General features: G+C 42.9%; 1 protein-coding gene across 1 annotated transcript; it reads right to left on the bottom strand.

Annotated features, from left to right (window-relative positions):
* Nucleotides 1-3142: 3142 nt before the first annotated feature.
* Nucleotides 3143-11872, bottom strand: gtpbp8 (GTP binding protein 8). Its single transcript, XM_080498491.1, has 8 exons — nt 11739-11872; nt 10793-10968; nt 10572-10725; nt 9521-9619; nt 9280-9410; nt 8187-8286; nt 4673-4791; nt 3143-3417 (listed from the first exon to the last, which is right to left on the bottom strand). The coding sequence occupies exons 2-8, from the start codon at nt 10960-10962 to the stop codon at nt 3327-3329; spliced, it is 864 nt and encodes a 287-aa protein (XP_080354617.1). The 5' UTR covers nt 10963-10968; nt 11739-11872; the 3' UTR covers nt 3143-3326.
* Nucleotides 11873-16443: the final 4571 nt, after the last annotated feature.

Below are 16443 nucleotides of genomic sequence, written 5' to 3'. Positions count from 1 at the left end.
ATGCTCTTACTGTTTAGTCACTATGTACTTTAGTTTTGGTGTTTGAGAAAAACAAATAAAAAATCCAGCATACAAACAGCGATCTACCTTTTCTCCGGGATGTTAAACTTTGTGTTGTTTAGGTGAGTGTCTTCTGCCCAAAGGCCCCAGACTCCTGGAGAGGAAGTCTTGCAGCCACCTGATCAGCCATGTTGAGCTAGCCGCCGGGACACCAGTGGGGCCGGAGGGGAGAAGCTCCAGCGTCACATATTTATATAGGAAGGCGAGTTGAAGTTGTACAAATATTTCACATTGAAAAAGCTACATTTTGCATTCGCTTTAAAAAAAAAAATATCACGTTTTGGACCAAAACAACATTGCGATGGCTCGCAGGCAGCTTGCTACCAACAACTCAGATCACGTGGGGAATTATCTCCACGAGATGGGATTTATAGTAAAAAAAAAAAAAAAAAAAACCGCGTGTTCGCTGCGTCGTCGCCGCGAACGAGGGACTTCAGATCATCCGGGCAGAGTTGCACAAGTAAATCGGGTTTTATCGCGCAAACACAATAATCCGTGACACGTCCTCATTAAATAAGTGGCACTTTGGTCCCGCTCGTTAAAAAGCAGGTGACGGGCCGTTACCGCGGTTACATTGCGTTTTGGATGGGCAATAACGTTCAACAGTGTTGTTGGTAAAACAGCCGATATCCCGCAGAGGATTTTCTTTGTGTGCATATTTGACACTTTGTTGTGAAACAGGTTGAGGGGGGAAATGCATGCTGCCTTCAGGGGACATGGAACAAAGCAAATACCATGTCTGTAGGAGTTTTTAGTGTCGTTCAACAAGAGTTGGGGCGAAGGTCACGTGTTTGTCCACGTGTATTTATTTATTTACTGATATGTACGGATGCAAGCAACCAACTTTGTGCAAGAAATATTGACGTGAATTGCATGAAACTTTCAGGGATGATTTGTCCCTTTAAACTTTGAGAACTGGGTCAAAGGTCAATATCAGGCAATTCAAATGACGGAAGGAATGTCGTGATGGATCAAATGACATTGTAATCCAGTGGTTCCCATCGTCACAAACATGGAGTTGGAGTAGATTTTGATTATTTTTTGAAACATTATTTCTTTAATGCATCAAATCACTTTGTGATGCAAACAATGTGCAACTGCGTTGATGAGGTACAGGGAGGACAAAGGGTGGAACGTTACACTTCTAGTTTGTGGTCAATTAAGTTTGAGATGAAAAATAAGGAAAAAGGAAAAAAAAAAATCACAGGATGTAAACATACTGATGAACATGGAACCTCATAAAGCTTCCGCTACTCATTTCTCAGCATGTTACGCAACGTTTTCATGGTTTTTCTTTTGGTTCCACACCTGCGTTCGCTGCTCTTCCTCCCACTCTCTGCCACAACATTAGTCCGCTGGTTTAATGATGAAGTATTTGCTTTTTTCTTTATATTTGGATGCTCGAAATGAAGCTTCATTAACGTTCATGCTCAGTATTATAGGGAATCCTATAAACAGTAGAACCTCAGGTGAGAGGACTCGATTAACAGCACGAATCGGCGTCCAGGGACAGGTACTTAACCGTCGACACACCGAAACGCGCGGACAACATGTCAAGTACTGAGATTTATTTAACGTTTCCAAAATCTAATGGATTGGTCCTTGGATGACGAAAAATCATCCCTGAAAATGTGACGCAACTTGGGTGAGCAGATTTGGCAAAAGCTTGGTAGAATACATACATATAAAGCTAAAATAAATATATAAATACACGCAGACGAAAACAACACTTTCCCGTTGGTCGAAGGTAAATAGATGGTGTGTGTGAATTTGGGGGGGTGTTAAACAGTCTTGGCCGTAGGGACAAAGGATCTCAGTCACTTTACCTTCTGACTCATGTTCCTGAGTCATTGCCTGCATCCTGTTGGGGGGGGGGGGGGGGGGGGGGGAGGGGGGTCTGACACAGTCTTATCAGTCTTTATCTGTCCGAGTCGTCCTTCACTCCCTCTGCCGTAAACTTTACAGATCTTTGAGCTCCTGGTGTGTGAATGAACGTGCGCGAGCTTCGCCGAGGTCATAATCCTCGGAGCTGAAGTTCCAGATAACAATCTGGGCTCAGGACGAGGAAGAGGAAGAGGAACGTTCCCCAATGAGAAAACTACGAGGTGCATTTCTTCTCCGCGTACCAGAGGGGGGGGGGGGGGGGGGGGGACGACGACGGCGAGTGCTCGACCCTGACCTGCAGCTGAGTGGCACCTATAAAAAAAAGAAACTCTTTATGGGTATATATACTTGTTGGCCTGCTGTGTTCGTAATTCTTAACCTCACGTTACGATCACATCCTCATATGTGCAGCGTCTCCAGAGGTCAACCGGTCCATGCGCGGGAAATCCCACAGCGCCGCGATCCGAACCCGGTGGACTGAGGAACACGTGTAGAAACGGTAAAAGCGGAATACGCCGCAGTACGATACGGGCAGGTACTATAAACCACGTTCACCTTCTCTGAAAGCAGCGGTTGTTAAAGCGAGGGGCGGGACCGAACTGGTCACAATGACTTCTTCCAGGACCTTTAACTTCCTGGATGAACTCCAGACCAAGACGGTAAACTCCAAACAATTTCACGATGGAGATAAGTTTTATTGCTGAAAATCTTGCGGGAATAATTTATATGGATAAAAAAAAAAAAGCTATAAACTATCTGAGCGCGGGACATCTTAAAGTATAAGCTTTTAACAGCGGGTCACATTAATATCTTAACATACAACAAATGTTAGTAAATCTGTGAACTGGGAGTGGGTCTGTGTGAGGGAGGGGGCTCGTCATCGTGAGGCTGCAGGTGCAGGATATGAAGCATCTGAGCCAAAAGCTTCAAATCAAGAATGTTTGTCGTTCATCGGTTGTGTATTCCTGAGCGCTCCCACCTCACAGTGAGAACATCCCGGGTTCCCTTCCACCGTCCCACACCATGCCTCCGACTGGAGACTTGTGATTCGACAGCAGCTACGAACCCATCAAACGGCTACAGGATGATACTTAATTTACTTGAATGTGGAAAAAAAAATGCACTGTGACTCAAGTTCCTGGTTTATTGAGACGCGGCCATGTAGAGGCGTCCTCTACTTTCCTGTGCAACGGGCCCACGCACTCAATCTTTCCACATTCCACGACCTTTTGGTGGAATTCAGTCACTTCGACCTCCACGCTCTCTTCCAGATGTTGCTTTCAACATTTTGTGTTGCAGCTGTTCTTCCACGAATGTCTTGTTTGTGCACGGTGGACGTCCCTGCAGCCGCTCTGCATGCAGCCGCCCTCGCAGAGCCTGGGTCAGCTCTGACAGGTGTCCTTTAACCTCACGCTGCCCGTCACGTGAGCGATGAAGCATCGCAGCAGGTAGATCCCACCAAAGCGCAGCGAGCTGCGGCACAAACACAAATCAAACCGTCTTGCGTTATCCTGCTGAATTGCCGGCTCCCGCCAGGGGAGGGCGCTGTTCGGTGGGCTGCAGAACATCAACGGGATTCAATGTTTCCTGCATCCGCTAAAGAGCGCTAACAGCATGACGTGTATAGTTTGTAAATAGTGTAAAACCTTTTTTCTTTTTAATCTTGATATGCTTTTTGAACTCTTTGTTGGTGCAGTCACTGAAATATGTGAAAGTAGAAACACTTTAACTGACTTTTAGAGACTTTTTCAAGGCAGAAAAGTAAGAGATTCAGAAAAGAACCCGGCTACATGCGTTAATTTGTAATAAAATGTCAATAAAAATACACAAATTACGCACATATATTATGATTTACAGCTAAAAACTATGTAAATGGAAACCCGTAAAGCCTAAACTAAACCTTATAAATACAATACACCTAAATGTGTACATTGTTTTATTGTATTTATATCTGTTTGAAGCGCAGTCACTAAAACATTTCAAAACTCTTAATAGACTTTAAGGTAGAAAAGGGAAAAAAAAATGAAACAAGCACCTCTTAATACAAAATTGTCTCATATAACAAGTGAGCATCGAAAGATTTGGGGCTTGTTTATCAAATATTGTTGAAATTAACACATATTGGAGAACAGTGGTTCTGAATGTGTCAAATAGTTGTAATAACCTCTAGAGAGAAATATATCCCATATGGACAGGCATTTTTTGGTCGTTTTTTAGCTCTAAATCCTCAAATACCATTCATTTTTTCATAATATCTATATGAATATTGATGATTTATAGTGAAAATAACCCACCTAATATAATATTTGATAAACCAGCCCCCAATCTTTGTAATCTCACCTGTTTTATGGAGACAGTTTTGTATTAAACGGCACTAAGAGGAGCTCGTTTCAGGCAAAAACACATCAGTGCTTCTGTTAACATACGAGACATTAAAAGCAAAGTGTCATGTCTTGTCATTATTCACTCAAATTCTCCAGAAGCGACCATCTTACTGTGTCACATGACTATATTCAAAATGAAGAAATGAGACCAGTTTTAACATGTGATTTTCAACAGTTCGTTTCTCCAAATGTGGCTCATCTCATGTTGAATCTACAGCGAGTTTTGGGTCTGACCGTCTCAGATTTTCTTCGTAAAATTAACCATCGTGTCAAGAGAATAGAGAGCAGAGGTCAGTGTGTATTAATCAGATTGAGAGGGAACCAAAGGGTTGTTTGGCGGTCACCTGACGAGAAACGGCTGCGGGAGGCAGCTGCTGGTCTGCGTTTCCACGACGCGCTGGAGGTTCAGCAGGTTCGTCAGCAGAACTCCGACTCCGCACTTGTCCATCTTCGTCATCACGACCTGCAACGGCACCGTATCGAACAACCCTTGAGGAACGCTCACATAAAAACCAATCATCAACTTATCACAAATTTACACGTGACGTTTTGAAATGTTTCAGACGGAACCGACACGTCTCAAATCAATTCCTATGTGGACTCTGTAAATAGCAGGAGATAAAAGTTTATGTTCAAGAAGTCCTGCTGGGTTTTTTTTCTCCTGTTTCCTGTAAAAGAAGCTCTCGTGAGTCACGTGGACTTTGAGTGGAGGAAACACAGCAACACGCAGAGTTACAGAACTCAAAACTCCCCTGAGGTTAAAAACAACAACATTAACAAGAAGGCCGTTGCTGGGCTAATCCCCCGCCGGAGGGCTTTATATTTTCTCACAAAGCCAGCTCTAAGGCAGCACACTTGGTACACTAGAGGGTGTTCCATGGGTCCTAGTAGATAATTATGTAGAATCTGAAAGGTCTTCTTCATAAGCTATGTCAAAATACGTCTCCAGAGCCCAAAAGGTGTTTTTATGCACTTAGTGACCCTGTGACCTGATATGCAAATGAGGTCATGGTCACCATGGTGCCCCTTCTCCCCAGGTGGAGTGTCCATGTGTCAAGTTTGGTGACTGTGGGCCCAGGAACTGCTGAGAAATGAGGAGAAATGTTGGGAACGTCTGTGGGAACGAGATAAATAAGTCGTGGCCACGCGTTATTAAACTGCCGTCAAGTGAATTTTAACTGCGCTTTTATTAATGCCTTTACGGTAAAACACAGGTCAACGTACGGCCGCAATGCTGACAGAAAGACAGATGGTCTGATTTCAAAATGCAATAAAACGGAATCCTTCATAGGTTTACACCCAATTTCACTTCAGCGCAATACTAGCCATACTCCTTTGTTACTACAAGAAATATGAAAGAACATTACTGTAGAAATTTGGAGAAAAGTACTCGTAAACTTGGATGTGTTGATCGAAAATGATGGTCTCATCTAATTTCAAACTGCAATAAAATGGAATCCTTAATAGGTTTACGCCTGTTTCCACTTCAGGCAGTACTAGACATACTCCTTTACTACTGCAAGCAGCATCAAAGAATATCACTGTAGGAATTTGGAGAAAAGTACTTTTAAACTTGGAGCAAATTAATGAAGGCAAGACCATTATTTTCGACCAGCAGATCCAAGTTTGACATTACTTTTCTCCAAATTTCTACAGTAATATTCTTTGATCTTACTGGTACTGGTAAAGGACTATATCTAGTATTGCACTGAAGTGAAATCAGGCATAAACCTATGAAGAATCTTTTTTAATTGAAATTTGAAAACAGGTGTGAGAAATCATTATTTTCGTTAATTTGCTCCAAGTTTAAGAGTACTTTACTCCAAATCCCCACAGCAATATTCTTCGATATTGCTTGCAGTAACAAAGGAGTATGTCTAGTATTGCCTTGAAGTGGAATCAGGCATAAACCTATGAAGGATTCCTTTTTATTGCATTTTGAAAACAGGCGAGAGATCATTATTTTCAACCAACAGTTTCAAGTTTAAGAGTACTTTTCTCCAAATTCCTACAGTAATGTTCTTTCATATTTCTTGTAGTAACAAAGGAGTATGCCTAGTATTGCACTCAAGTGAAATTGGGTGTAAACCTATGAAGGATTCCGTTTTGGCGCAGTTAAAATTGAGTGCCGGCTCACTTGATGGCAGTTTAATAACGCGTGGCCACGACTTATTTATCTCGTTCCCACGCCTTAATAACGCGTGGCCACGACTTATTTATCTCGTTCCACGCCTTAATAATTTTTTTTTCACCAATGTCACCAGAGGGGCTTCGTAATTTTGCAACCATGACGAGCAAACTTCAGACCCTACCAATCTTCAAGGTCAAGGTCAAGGTCAGGTCACTTGGTATGCTGGAGGGTGTCCCCAGAGTACTAGTAGGTGTGTATAAAAATTCAGAGCCCTAGCTCAAAAACCTAGGCCTCCAGAGCCCAAAATGTGTTTTTAAGCACTTCGTGACCCTGTGACCTACTTAATATGCAAATTAGGTCAAGGTCACCATAGGATCCCTTCCCCCTCTGAGATGTATCCACATGTGAAGTTTGGTCACTGTGGGCCCAGGGGTTGCCGAGATATAGGTAGAAACGTTCGAACGGACGGACGTACGGACGTACGGAGACTGTTTCAAGATCCCCCTTCGGGGCCTATTGGCTACGGCGGGGGATAATAAATAAAACGGTGTCGTTCTGCCCGGGCTGGACTGTCTTCCCTCACTAACACACCGGATTGAAGACCAACAGCACTGCCAAGTCCTGAGCGACTTCACGTCAGCACATCAGAAATGTGAGTTTGGCCACGGAACTCACAACTCGTTTATGTTCATGTCACATTCACTAGAAGTTTGCTTACAACTGCTTATATTTTGTCTGAGACGACTTCAATTGCGCCTTAAAGGAGCCTCAGCTGTAAACGGATGTCGCTATGGCAGGCACCACTTTTCTTCACGTTTGCACTCACGTTCTTGAAGTTTTGGGAACAAAGTACAAGAGGTGGATAAAAAAACACCTGACTCTTCCACCGGTGCCTCATCCAGTCGCCCACTGTGTGGAGAACCGGTTTGTGTCTGGGTATATTCTCAATATTCGTGAGCATGCCTAAGAAAATCGATTGAGTTGCCGTGTCCTCGGTCACATGTAGTTTTTTATCTTCTCTCTCTATCTCGCCGAGGATCTGATGAGTTTGATGTTTATCTCACTTGATGTGACCTTGGATCATTCGACATGTTATCAAACACCCGGGGCTGAATCCACCTTCTTATTTCTATTTAAGTTAGGTAACAAAAAAAAAAAAAAAAGATAATGGACAGGCTTCATTTAAAAAAAAGAAACAAGGGGTGGGGGGGTGTCTTCTGCCATCTGCTGGCCAGTTTTGATAACTACATCATAATGATGCGTTTTAATTTATCTCCTCCAAGAAGTTTTGCAGCATTTCTTCTTCCAGCTCTCAGTTTCCTTTTTATTCCAGTCCATTTTCGTCGCTTAAAGCTCCGCTGTCTTGGTCTTAATGTGTGAAGAGTGCTTAATAGCCCGGGAACATGAATAATTGAGCGCCGCAGTGCGTCGAGAGCGACGCCGCATTTCACTCAGTTTTTAAATAGCTGAGTGGGAACGCTCAAGCATTAATTCACTGTGGACATAATGACGAGGGCCCGGAAGAAGAATGAGCCGAGCCGGGGGAGAAGTGAGGCTGGTTCATTTCCCAGAGAGAGAGAGAGAGAGAGAGAGAGAGAAAAGTAGAAACCATGGGAGGAAGCTAAGAAAAGCTGTGTCTGTGGATGAAAGATGGCTGTGATGTTTGCATGAAAAAGGTTAAAAAAAAAAAAAAAAAAGGTCAAGCTAGAAAAGTGAGTACGTCCTACCACATACGGGCGGCGGGTCTCCTCGCACATCTCCAGGGCGATCATGTCGGCCTGCTGAAGGCCGACGCTGCCGTCAACCAGCAGGAAGGTCCTCACCAAGCTGCCGGAGGACAGAGACACGTCAGAGAGGGACCATGTCTCGGGTACAAACAAGGTCCCGGGATGTAGATGAAAGCTTGTGACGGTTCTAAGAAGATCGAGTCTGACAAGGTGTCGAAAGCGATGCCATGCTGGGAGAAAAAAACAAACAAAACGCCTTGTGAATCGTCTTATTTTCCTGCTTGAATTGTTATAACTTTATTTCACCACCACATGACCTCAGTTTCTGTTCATTAAATCCACAAACCAGTGAGCGGGAATGAACTTTGGGGGGAAAAAAAATAAGACAATGCAAAGAGGAAAAAAAAAAGCGATAGAGAGCAGAAGCAAAACAGAAGAACTGAAAAATAGGGAAAAAAAATATAAACATCAGTTCACAGAGATAAAGAAAAAGTGGCACCGCCTTGTGGTCAGAATGATTTCTGCACACGAGAGGATGAAACCAGGTGTCATAGTTTAGCATCTAAGGTGATTTTGACTCAGAACAATGGACTTATCAGGACAGGATTTTAGGATCAATAGAAAACAAAAGCGAGTTTCTTACAGAGACGAACGATTCCAAAGTTAATTAACTTCTTCGTGCAGGAATCGAACCTCTTGCACTCGTTTTTTCATCATATATTTTGGCAGGAAGCTGAAAAACACCAATAATATGTGTGCTAGTTGATTACCTCCGCCAGCGGAAGTCGGCTGAGAAGGTTATGTTTCCATCTGTGCGTATTTATTTCTTTTACAACCATTCCGCAAAATCTACTCACCCGAATTGCATGACAGTTTCAGGGCTGATTTCTCATCATCCAAACACCAATCGCTTACATTTTAGGACGTTGACGGCTAAACTTTTCCAAATAAATCCCCAAAAAACTGTGAAAAAAAATTCCCCATACATCGCGGATGAGGGAGGCACCTCACCCGAGGATTTGGGGATTTTGGAGGATTTTTTATTTTCCCAGCAGTTGAACCTGCTGGACTGGAACGTCCGCGGCGGTCTTACTTTTTCCTGGTGTACAGGTAAGGCTCCACCATGTCGACGAAGTCCTTGGGCGCCCTGTGGCCGTAGCCCGGCATGTCGATGATGGTGAAGGCTTTACCCACTTTGAAGAAGTTCATCTTCTTTGTATGACCCTGACGAAATTCAAGAACAACCGGTTCTGTGCATTCATTTTCTGGTACCGTATATCTATAGATAGACTCCAGCTACTACTACTGGGTTACTCGCACTTTAGATTACTCACTGGGGTTTTAGAGACTCGGACCTCCACCTCAGGACTCAGGGAGAACAGAGCTTTGATGAGAGACGACTTCCCCACGTTACTCCTGCCAATAAAACACACCTGGAAACGAGGGGGGAGAAAAAAAAAAAATGGCCAGCTGAAGACACGCCCCCTCCACTTTGCGTACATGACGGGTTATTTAAGTTGCTCTGCCTCCAAAGTCCCACTGCAGTGGATTACAGATAGTTTTACTCCAACTGTGCATTGCTTTGAAAGGGCGAATCTCCGTTTCGTGGTCTTTGGCGACGTCTATAGGCGAGATCTGGGGATAAGCGGTAATTACAGGTGTGGCCTTTAGAGGCGCTGTGAATCACCAAATACACCAAAATCGCAGAAGAAGACACGGAGAACATAGAAATATAGACGCTGACTTCTGCTCATAGACTTGTATATAACTTAGAGTTACATAGGTTTATATAAACGGCGTTTTTGTGAGATTGACTGACTGACAGGTTTAGCCTCATTTATTAATTCAAATGTATTTATTACACATTATCGAATGCAGGCCAATAAATCATAGAGAACCTGGTCATTAAAATGATTACAATTGGGATTTTTTTCATTCCTTTGTTCCTCTTTTTTTCTTCTTCCCTCGGTCTAACGTTGGGTTCAGAAATTGGCGAAAACCTTTGCGAAGCCCTGCTTTTGATCACCGTGCATCACAACACCGCTACAAGACAAAGAGCCATCAAGGCGCAACGGTGAGCCTGCGAGTCAAGACGGAGGACAAAAGAAAGACCAACGCTACGCGTCACACGTCCATCAAGACACGAGAGGGAAAATCGGACAAGCCTGATTTGAGAGACATTTAAAGATCAAATACAAACCTGACGATGTGTCCACGTAAATTTCGGACCATCATTAAACACACACACACCACATCCAGCATGCAGACTGCAGATATCAGTACGGAGGTGAATTCAGATGCCTCCGTTTCCATTATTCACTATGACTGCTGGTTTGACCCCCGAGGCAGACTCATGTATGTGGAGGTGTGAAGCGTCTTGTTCACCTCCGGCTGTTTGAGAGCGGGGACGTGCTCCATCCTCTCTGCAGAGCTGTAGTAATCAATCTGATGAGTCGGCGAGGAGCAGAAGAGCTTCTCCGCCGCAGCCATGTCCTCCACACCGGGCTGGAAGTGCTGGAAATGCGTCTGGTCCACAGACCTGGAGAAGAAAGAGCGCGTTGGCCACCAAACCCACCCGGAAGAGCTCCGGATCGGGATGAGCGTACCTGTCCAGGTAGACCCCCAGCTCACTCAGAGGGTAAAGTAAGCTCTGCATCTTCTTGTGAGGGAGCGTCCTGACGCTGCGGAGCGAGGCCAGCTTGTGGACACCCCGACGGGTCACGGTGTGAACTGCAGCTCCAGACTGAAGCCGCAGTCCCAGCTGCAGGCCGAACATCTCGTCCTGATCCAGAGACACAAATATTAACCCGACACCTTTGAACAGCATTGAAAGAACAGCTTCAATCAGGCTAAGACAGCATGATCTTATTCTGGGTGGGTTTTATCAAATTATTACATAATGAAAACAATCAGTCCTGTCATGAGGTGGTGCAAACTCAACATAATAATACTCATTTCCATTTGTATTTAGCTTTACTGAAGCAGAACCACTGGTAGCAAACATTATTGTGTTTACTTTATGGCTTTTGAAGTCTCTGCTTTTGACTTGTAAAGTACTTTATTCTCCACGCATATAGTATGAAAAGTATTTGATAAAGTTTGATTGGTTACCTCTGAAAAGAGGTCCAAATAATCACAATTTAGAGAAAATGACCCTGGTGCTTTACAAACAGCATGGTTTTTTTTTTTTTTTTAAAAAGGTGGTTTTATTTCATAAATGTATACAAAAATGTGACGTTAGAATCTAAATCATTCTTCAAAAAGGTGCCGATTAATTCACAAATACCAAGAAACAATTTACAAAAGAGATTGACAAAATAAGAGCGATGAAGACGAACAATATTTACTTCCCTCCAATCATTACTCTCTTGTCAATAACCGTGAGTCTCTTCATATGCACGAGCATTAGTTTAGTGATCCTGCCCAGCTCGCTCCAGTCCACCGAAATAAACTGAACTGAGCTCAAATTCTTACTCTTCAATAAAGGACGTTTTAACTCACATACGTAACTGCGATCTGAAGCGTTTAAACCTTTTAAAACTGACAACTTACTAGTTGTTCGCTCTGTGTGTCTTCACTGGAACATAAACGTCTCCAAATTGTGTAAAATAGGCTGATATTCAATCCGAAAGTGACTTTATTTACATGCTTTTTATCCTTTTTCTCCTCAAACTGTGATCAGTGCCTCCATCTTGCGTGCAGCGTTTCATCGTGTCGGACTGAAACAACTTCCGGTTACTTATGGTTCCGCTACAGTCGGTAGGTTTTATTTAAAATAAACATATTAAAAAAAATAGCATTAGACGTCAACAAAAACTAACAAAATAATAAAGATAGCGAGTTTCCTATGTATGTATGTATGTATGTATGTATGTATGTATGTATGTATGTATGTATGTATGTATGTATTAATTTATTTACATCACAATTTGTGTTTGGTCTTTGGTTCAGTTCATGATTAAAAAAAAGAGAATATGGCTCTCTGTCATCAATTTTGATTTCGCAATTAAACTCAATAAATTAGTCGTACCCATTTTGACACACATTACTGCATATCGGGATACTTTCAGGTCTGTGCAAAGCAAATTCACAAGTGCTAAAAAGTACTGAACACATTAAAAGTAAGATGCATTACTGGAAACACTTAATATAATGAAAACCTTTGCATTTAAAGATGCGATGGAAGCAATAGGGCCAGGGCTTTTTTGTGGAGTTTGCATATTCTGCCCATCTGGGCATGGGTTTTACTCTGGGTACTCCAGTTTCCTCCCACAGTCCAAAAGTCAGTTATTTATCACAAATGGCATAGTATGTAATGAAATATTTTTAGAAAATTTTAATAAGAGTTAGTTGGGACTGACTCCAGCGCCTCGCCACCCTGCTACGAATAAAGCAGTACAGAACATGAATAGATGGGATGTAATGAGTGTCTCTTCCTCCAGGCAAAGATGAAGATTCATGTAATCTAATGTGCAACGTTGAGAAGACGACCACCATAAACTTACATGTGTAAGTTAAGAGGTTAATAAATGGTTAAAAAAAAAGTCTTGTGAAATGTAGAGAACCTTGAATGAGGGGCTGGTTTAAATGTAAATGCAGCTGTATGTTCTGTTAATCTGAATGAAGGGGAGGATAACAGTTCACAGAGGTAAATAATTGTACATAATAAATCACAAGTGGTCCCACTATTGAACCCTGGGGTACCCCTTGAGTATCTATTTGAGACAATACCGTGCACGTGCGTGCGTGCATGTGCATTTTGAATTTTGACTTCATATTACCAATAATAGAATTAAACCGACTGGCCATAAAATGTGTTTCAGTGCCATTAAGTTATGAATGATGCATACATTTAAAAAAAAGAAAGAAACTTCATCTCTTAAATCTCAGTTTTGTTTAAAATTTTCTGAACAAATACAAAAGAACGTCTTGAATGTCTTTGTATTGTCACACTGACTGTTGTCATTGGCTGCTGGCTCAATTGTCGTGTTACCTACACATCCATAACATTTTTCTTATAACACATTTTCAAAGCTTCAGTTGGTGGAGTTGTCACATTCACACACACACAGATGACAAGAGCTACTGTATAACGTGCTGGGAATCTTATGGGGTCAGAGTTCTGCTCAGGATACGTTGGACACATGGACAGAGAGAAACACGGGATCAAATCCCAAACAAGACGAGAATTCACATCTTTCGTTGGGTCTTGTTTAAAAAGGAACGTTTCAATGTTGGAAAAAGCTCCTTCTGGTTGCATCTTGTTTTTTTAAGATGTCATCATGTGGTGGAAAAATGTGGCTCCTCTCCAAAAATGAGGACCAGAGGAAGGGGAAATGATAGGAGACGCTTGCGTCACTGGGAGATAATGAAGGAGAGCGAGGCCCTCCCCCACTTTTTTTTCTTTCTTTTTATACCTGAACACATTCCTCACGTTGATGCATGGCTGGCGAAATGTACAGAAACATTCCTCTCCATCTACGGGGGGGAGCGCTACCTCTCCGGCTGTCGCAGACGTCCTCCATCACCCTCTCGGCGGGGATTACGCGGGATTACAATCCTGGCGTCTGCCCGGAGCACGCCAAGGAAACGTCTTCATAAATTTGGTTATAGGAGGTGGCAGTGATAAGCCGAACAGAGGACTTCGCCTCGCCTCTGCATTCTTTCACAACCGAGTCTCCCGGGTGAGGGAAGGGAAAACACACACACTCTCATCCGTGGTACTCAGGTCATCACCGCCTCACACTTCTTCACTCCTCTCCCTTTATGTGAAGAAAAACATTTTATACACAATATATAGAGCAGCGCAGACCAGCCACCCACAGGGTCCACTCACTTCCATTCAGGTCCACAGAAAAACAAAGAGAACATTGACTTAGATTTAGAAAAAAAGTCACTCCTGCTTCTGATTTACTCACGTGAAATCAACATGTTAGCAGTTAGCATTAGCATCAAAGGCAGAGTGAATATGCCAAATTTCTTCTTTCTCTTTTGGGTTTCACGGCAGTTTGCATCCGTAAAGTTGCATTAATGCCACCAGCTGGTTCTCCCTATCTACATTGTTTCCCACGTTTCGTTGAGAATACAATTATTTTCTTTTCTTTAAAATGTTGTCAAAACTTGTTTGGATTTCATGAAATCGCAGGCCTTCTTCAAATGGCACAAATGCCCTAAAACAAAAGGGAATACTGGTGTTGAAATGCTCTCCCATGATGACTTTGTCGATCAGCCAGGATGCTGAATGTGGCCCGTTGAACCGAGCTGAGGTTTTGACCCTCCGTTCATCCACACGGTGGCACTGCAGACCACTGAAAGCTGCTCGGTATCCGCCTTCCCCACCTTGTGTCAACCCTCCACCGCTCCATCTGGGTTCTTTATGACCCGATGTGAGTCATAGCATGTTCGCTGAACAAATTAATTCACTGATGCCCAATTACAGCTCTCATATTCTCCATGTCCTTTCACTGCCGGGCCCTTTTTATGTGGCGACGCCTGCTACCTTTTTTTTTTTTTTTTTGTTTTTTTTAACTCATCGCCCATTTTAGAAGATCTGCTGTGATTCATATGCATCAGGTGCCTTATTAAAGCAGAAAATGACATATGGAAGTGATTGATTCCCCCCCCTGGTCTTTGTCTTTCACTCCCTTTACTACATGTGCATTATGGCGCATTGTTAAATGAGCGCAGCATGCGTTCACATGAAGAGGGAGAAGAAAGGGAGGCGTTCGGGTTACTTAGCAAATTAAAGGCTTCTGGGTGCATTACGTTACCATTTTATTATTTCACGGGGAGGTGACACCGCGAGGAAGAGGAGTCTTCAGCTGTGGGTCATTTATATGGCTTTTAGCACAACAGAGCGCCGAGCTTGAGAGCCACATTTCACTGAGGTTTTTAAGAGGCACTTAGTTGGAGGGGAACAAGACAGTGAGGGATCTATAGCAGCGGGAGGAATGGATAAATGATGGAGGGCACAGGGAGATGAGGAGGGGGGGGGGATAAGAGGGGAGAGATGGAGGAGGAAGAGAAGAGAAGCCGGAGCGACCATGGGCCCTCTCATGACTCCCAAAGCCCCCATCCTTCACTGTGAGCCACGGGATCAAATGCCAGACCAATCAATCGCCCACCAAACAGACATCCATGCAGCATTGGGCCTTGATGGCATTTACCTCCACAGGGTACATATCAATAAAAAAAAAAGAGAGAGACAAAATCATACAAAATTGATTGTCCTCAAAAAACCTGTGGAAGCCGACCTCGTGCCACCAGCAGCAGCTCTCTCTCTCTCTCTCTCTCTCTCTCTCTCTCTCTCTCTCTCTCTCTCTCTCTCTGTCATGGCTTCTCTTTCTCTTCAAAGAAAGATGGTTTTTTTTGGCACAATTCTTCATCCAAAATATAAATTAAAATCTATTTCCCCCACAAGTAACCGGTGAATCATGACTTCATCGTCATGGTAGGAAAATAAACACATCACTCACTTGGTTGGTAATGCTAAGACTCTGAATGGGTTCAATTCAGTAGAGAGGGAGAGAGAGAGAGAGAGAGAGAGAGAGAGAGAGAGAGAGAGAGAGAGAGAGAGAGAGAGAGAGAGAGAGAGAGAGAGAGAGAGAGAGAGAGAAGTAAACGAAAAGCTGAGTGTCTCTCTCCCAGCAGTCTAAACCTAGAGCAGCTTCACTATTTTTCAATTTTTTTTTAAAACAAAATATATAAAATAGCAGAAGATTACAAACAATGGCTTTAAAAAAGAAAAGAAAACCCAACAACACGAAATTCCAAATTCCAGTTTAGTTTTTTCTTTTTGTCAAATTGAGTATTTTGAAAAAGTTGAGCCATTTACTACTGAACACATTTGGCAGTAAAATGATGAACCCTTGAAGGCACAGAGTTAGGTTGCGCAGAACGCGTAGTAAATAAAATGATACATCGGTACTGCGCCGACTACTATCCCCTTGTTAACGTCGGCACGTTAGCGCCCACTGGTGGCCTGGCATGATAACTATAAGGGCTTTCAGAACGTTGCTGTGTAAATGCTAAAACCTTTCTGGAAAAAAACCAAAACTCATTCAAACATTATCATGTAAACGGGGTCATAAACTATTTGGTTAGCAGTCGGTTGAGTCGCTGGATTCAGGGGCTTTGAGACCTTTTTATTTTTTTGCATTAAGATAAATTCGAGACTTTCGACTGTATAAACAACAAAACCTTCTGGTTATACGGAACAGAGAAACTGATCTGATAAGTTTAAATTAGATAGGTTTGG

Source organism: Blennius ocellaris (assembly GCF_963422515.1).
Source record: "Blennius ocellaris genome assembly, chromosome: 6".
Classification (NCBI taxonomy): domain Eukaryota; kingdom Metazoa; phylum Chordata; class Actinopteri; order Blenniiformes; family Blenniidae; genus Blennius; species Blennius ocellaris.
Note: the sequence above shows the minus strand (reverse complement) of the source record. Positions and strands in the feature narration are given on the sequence as shown.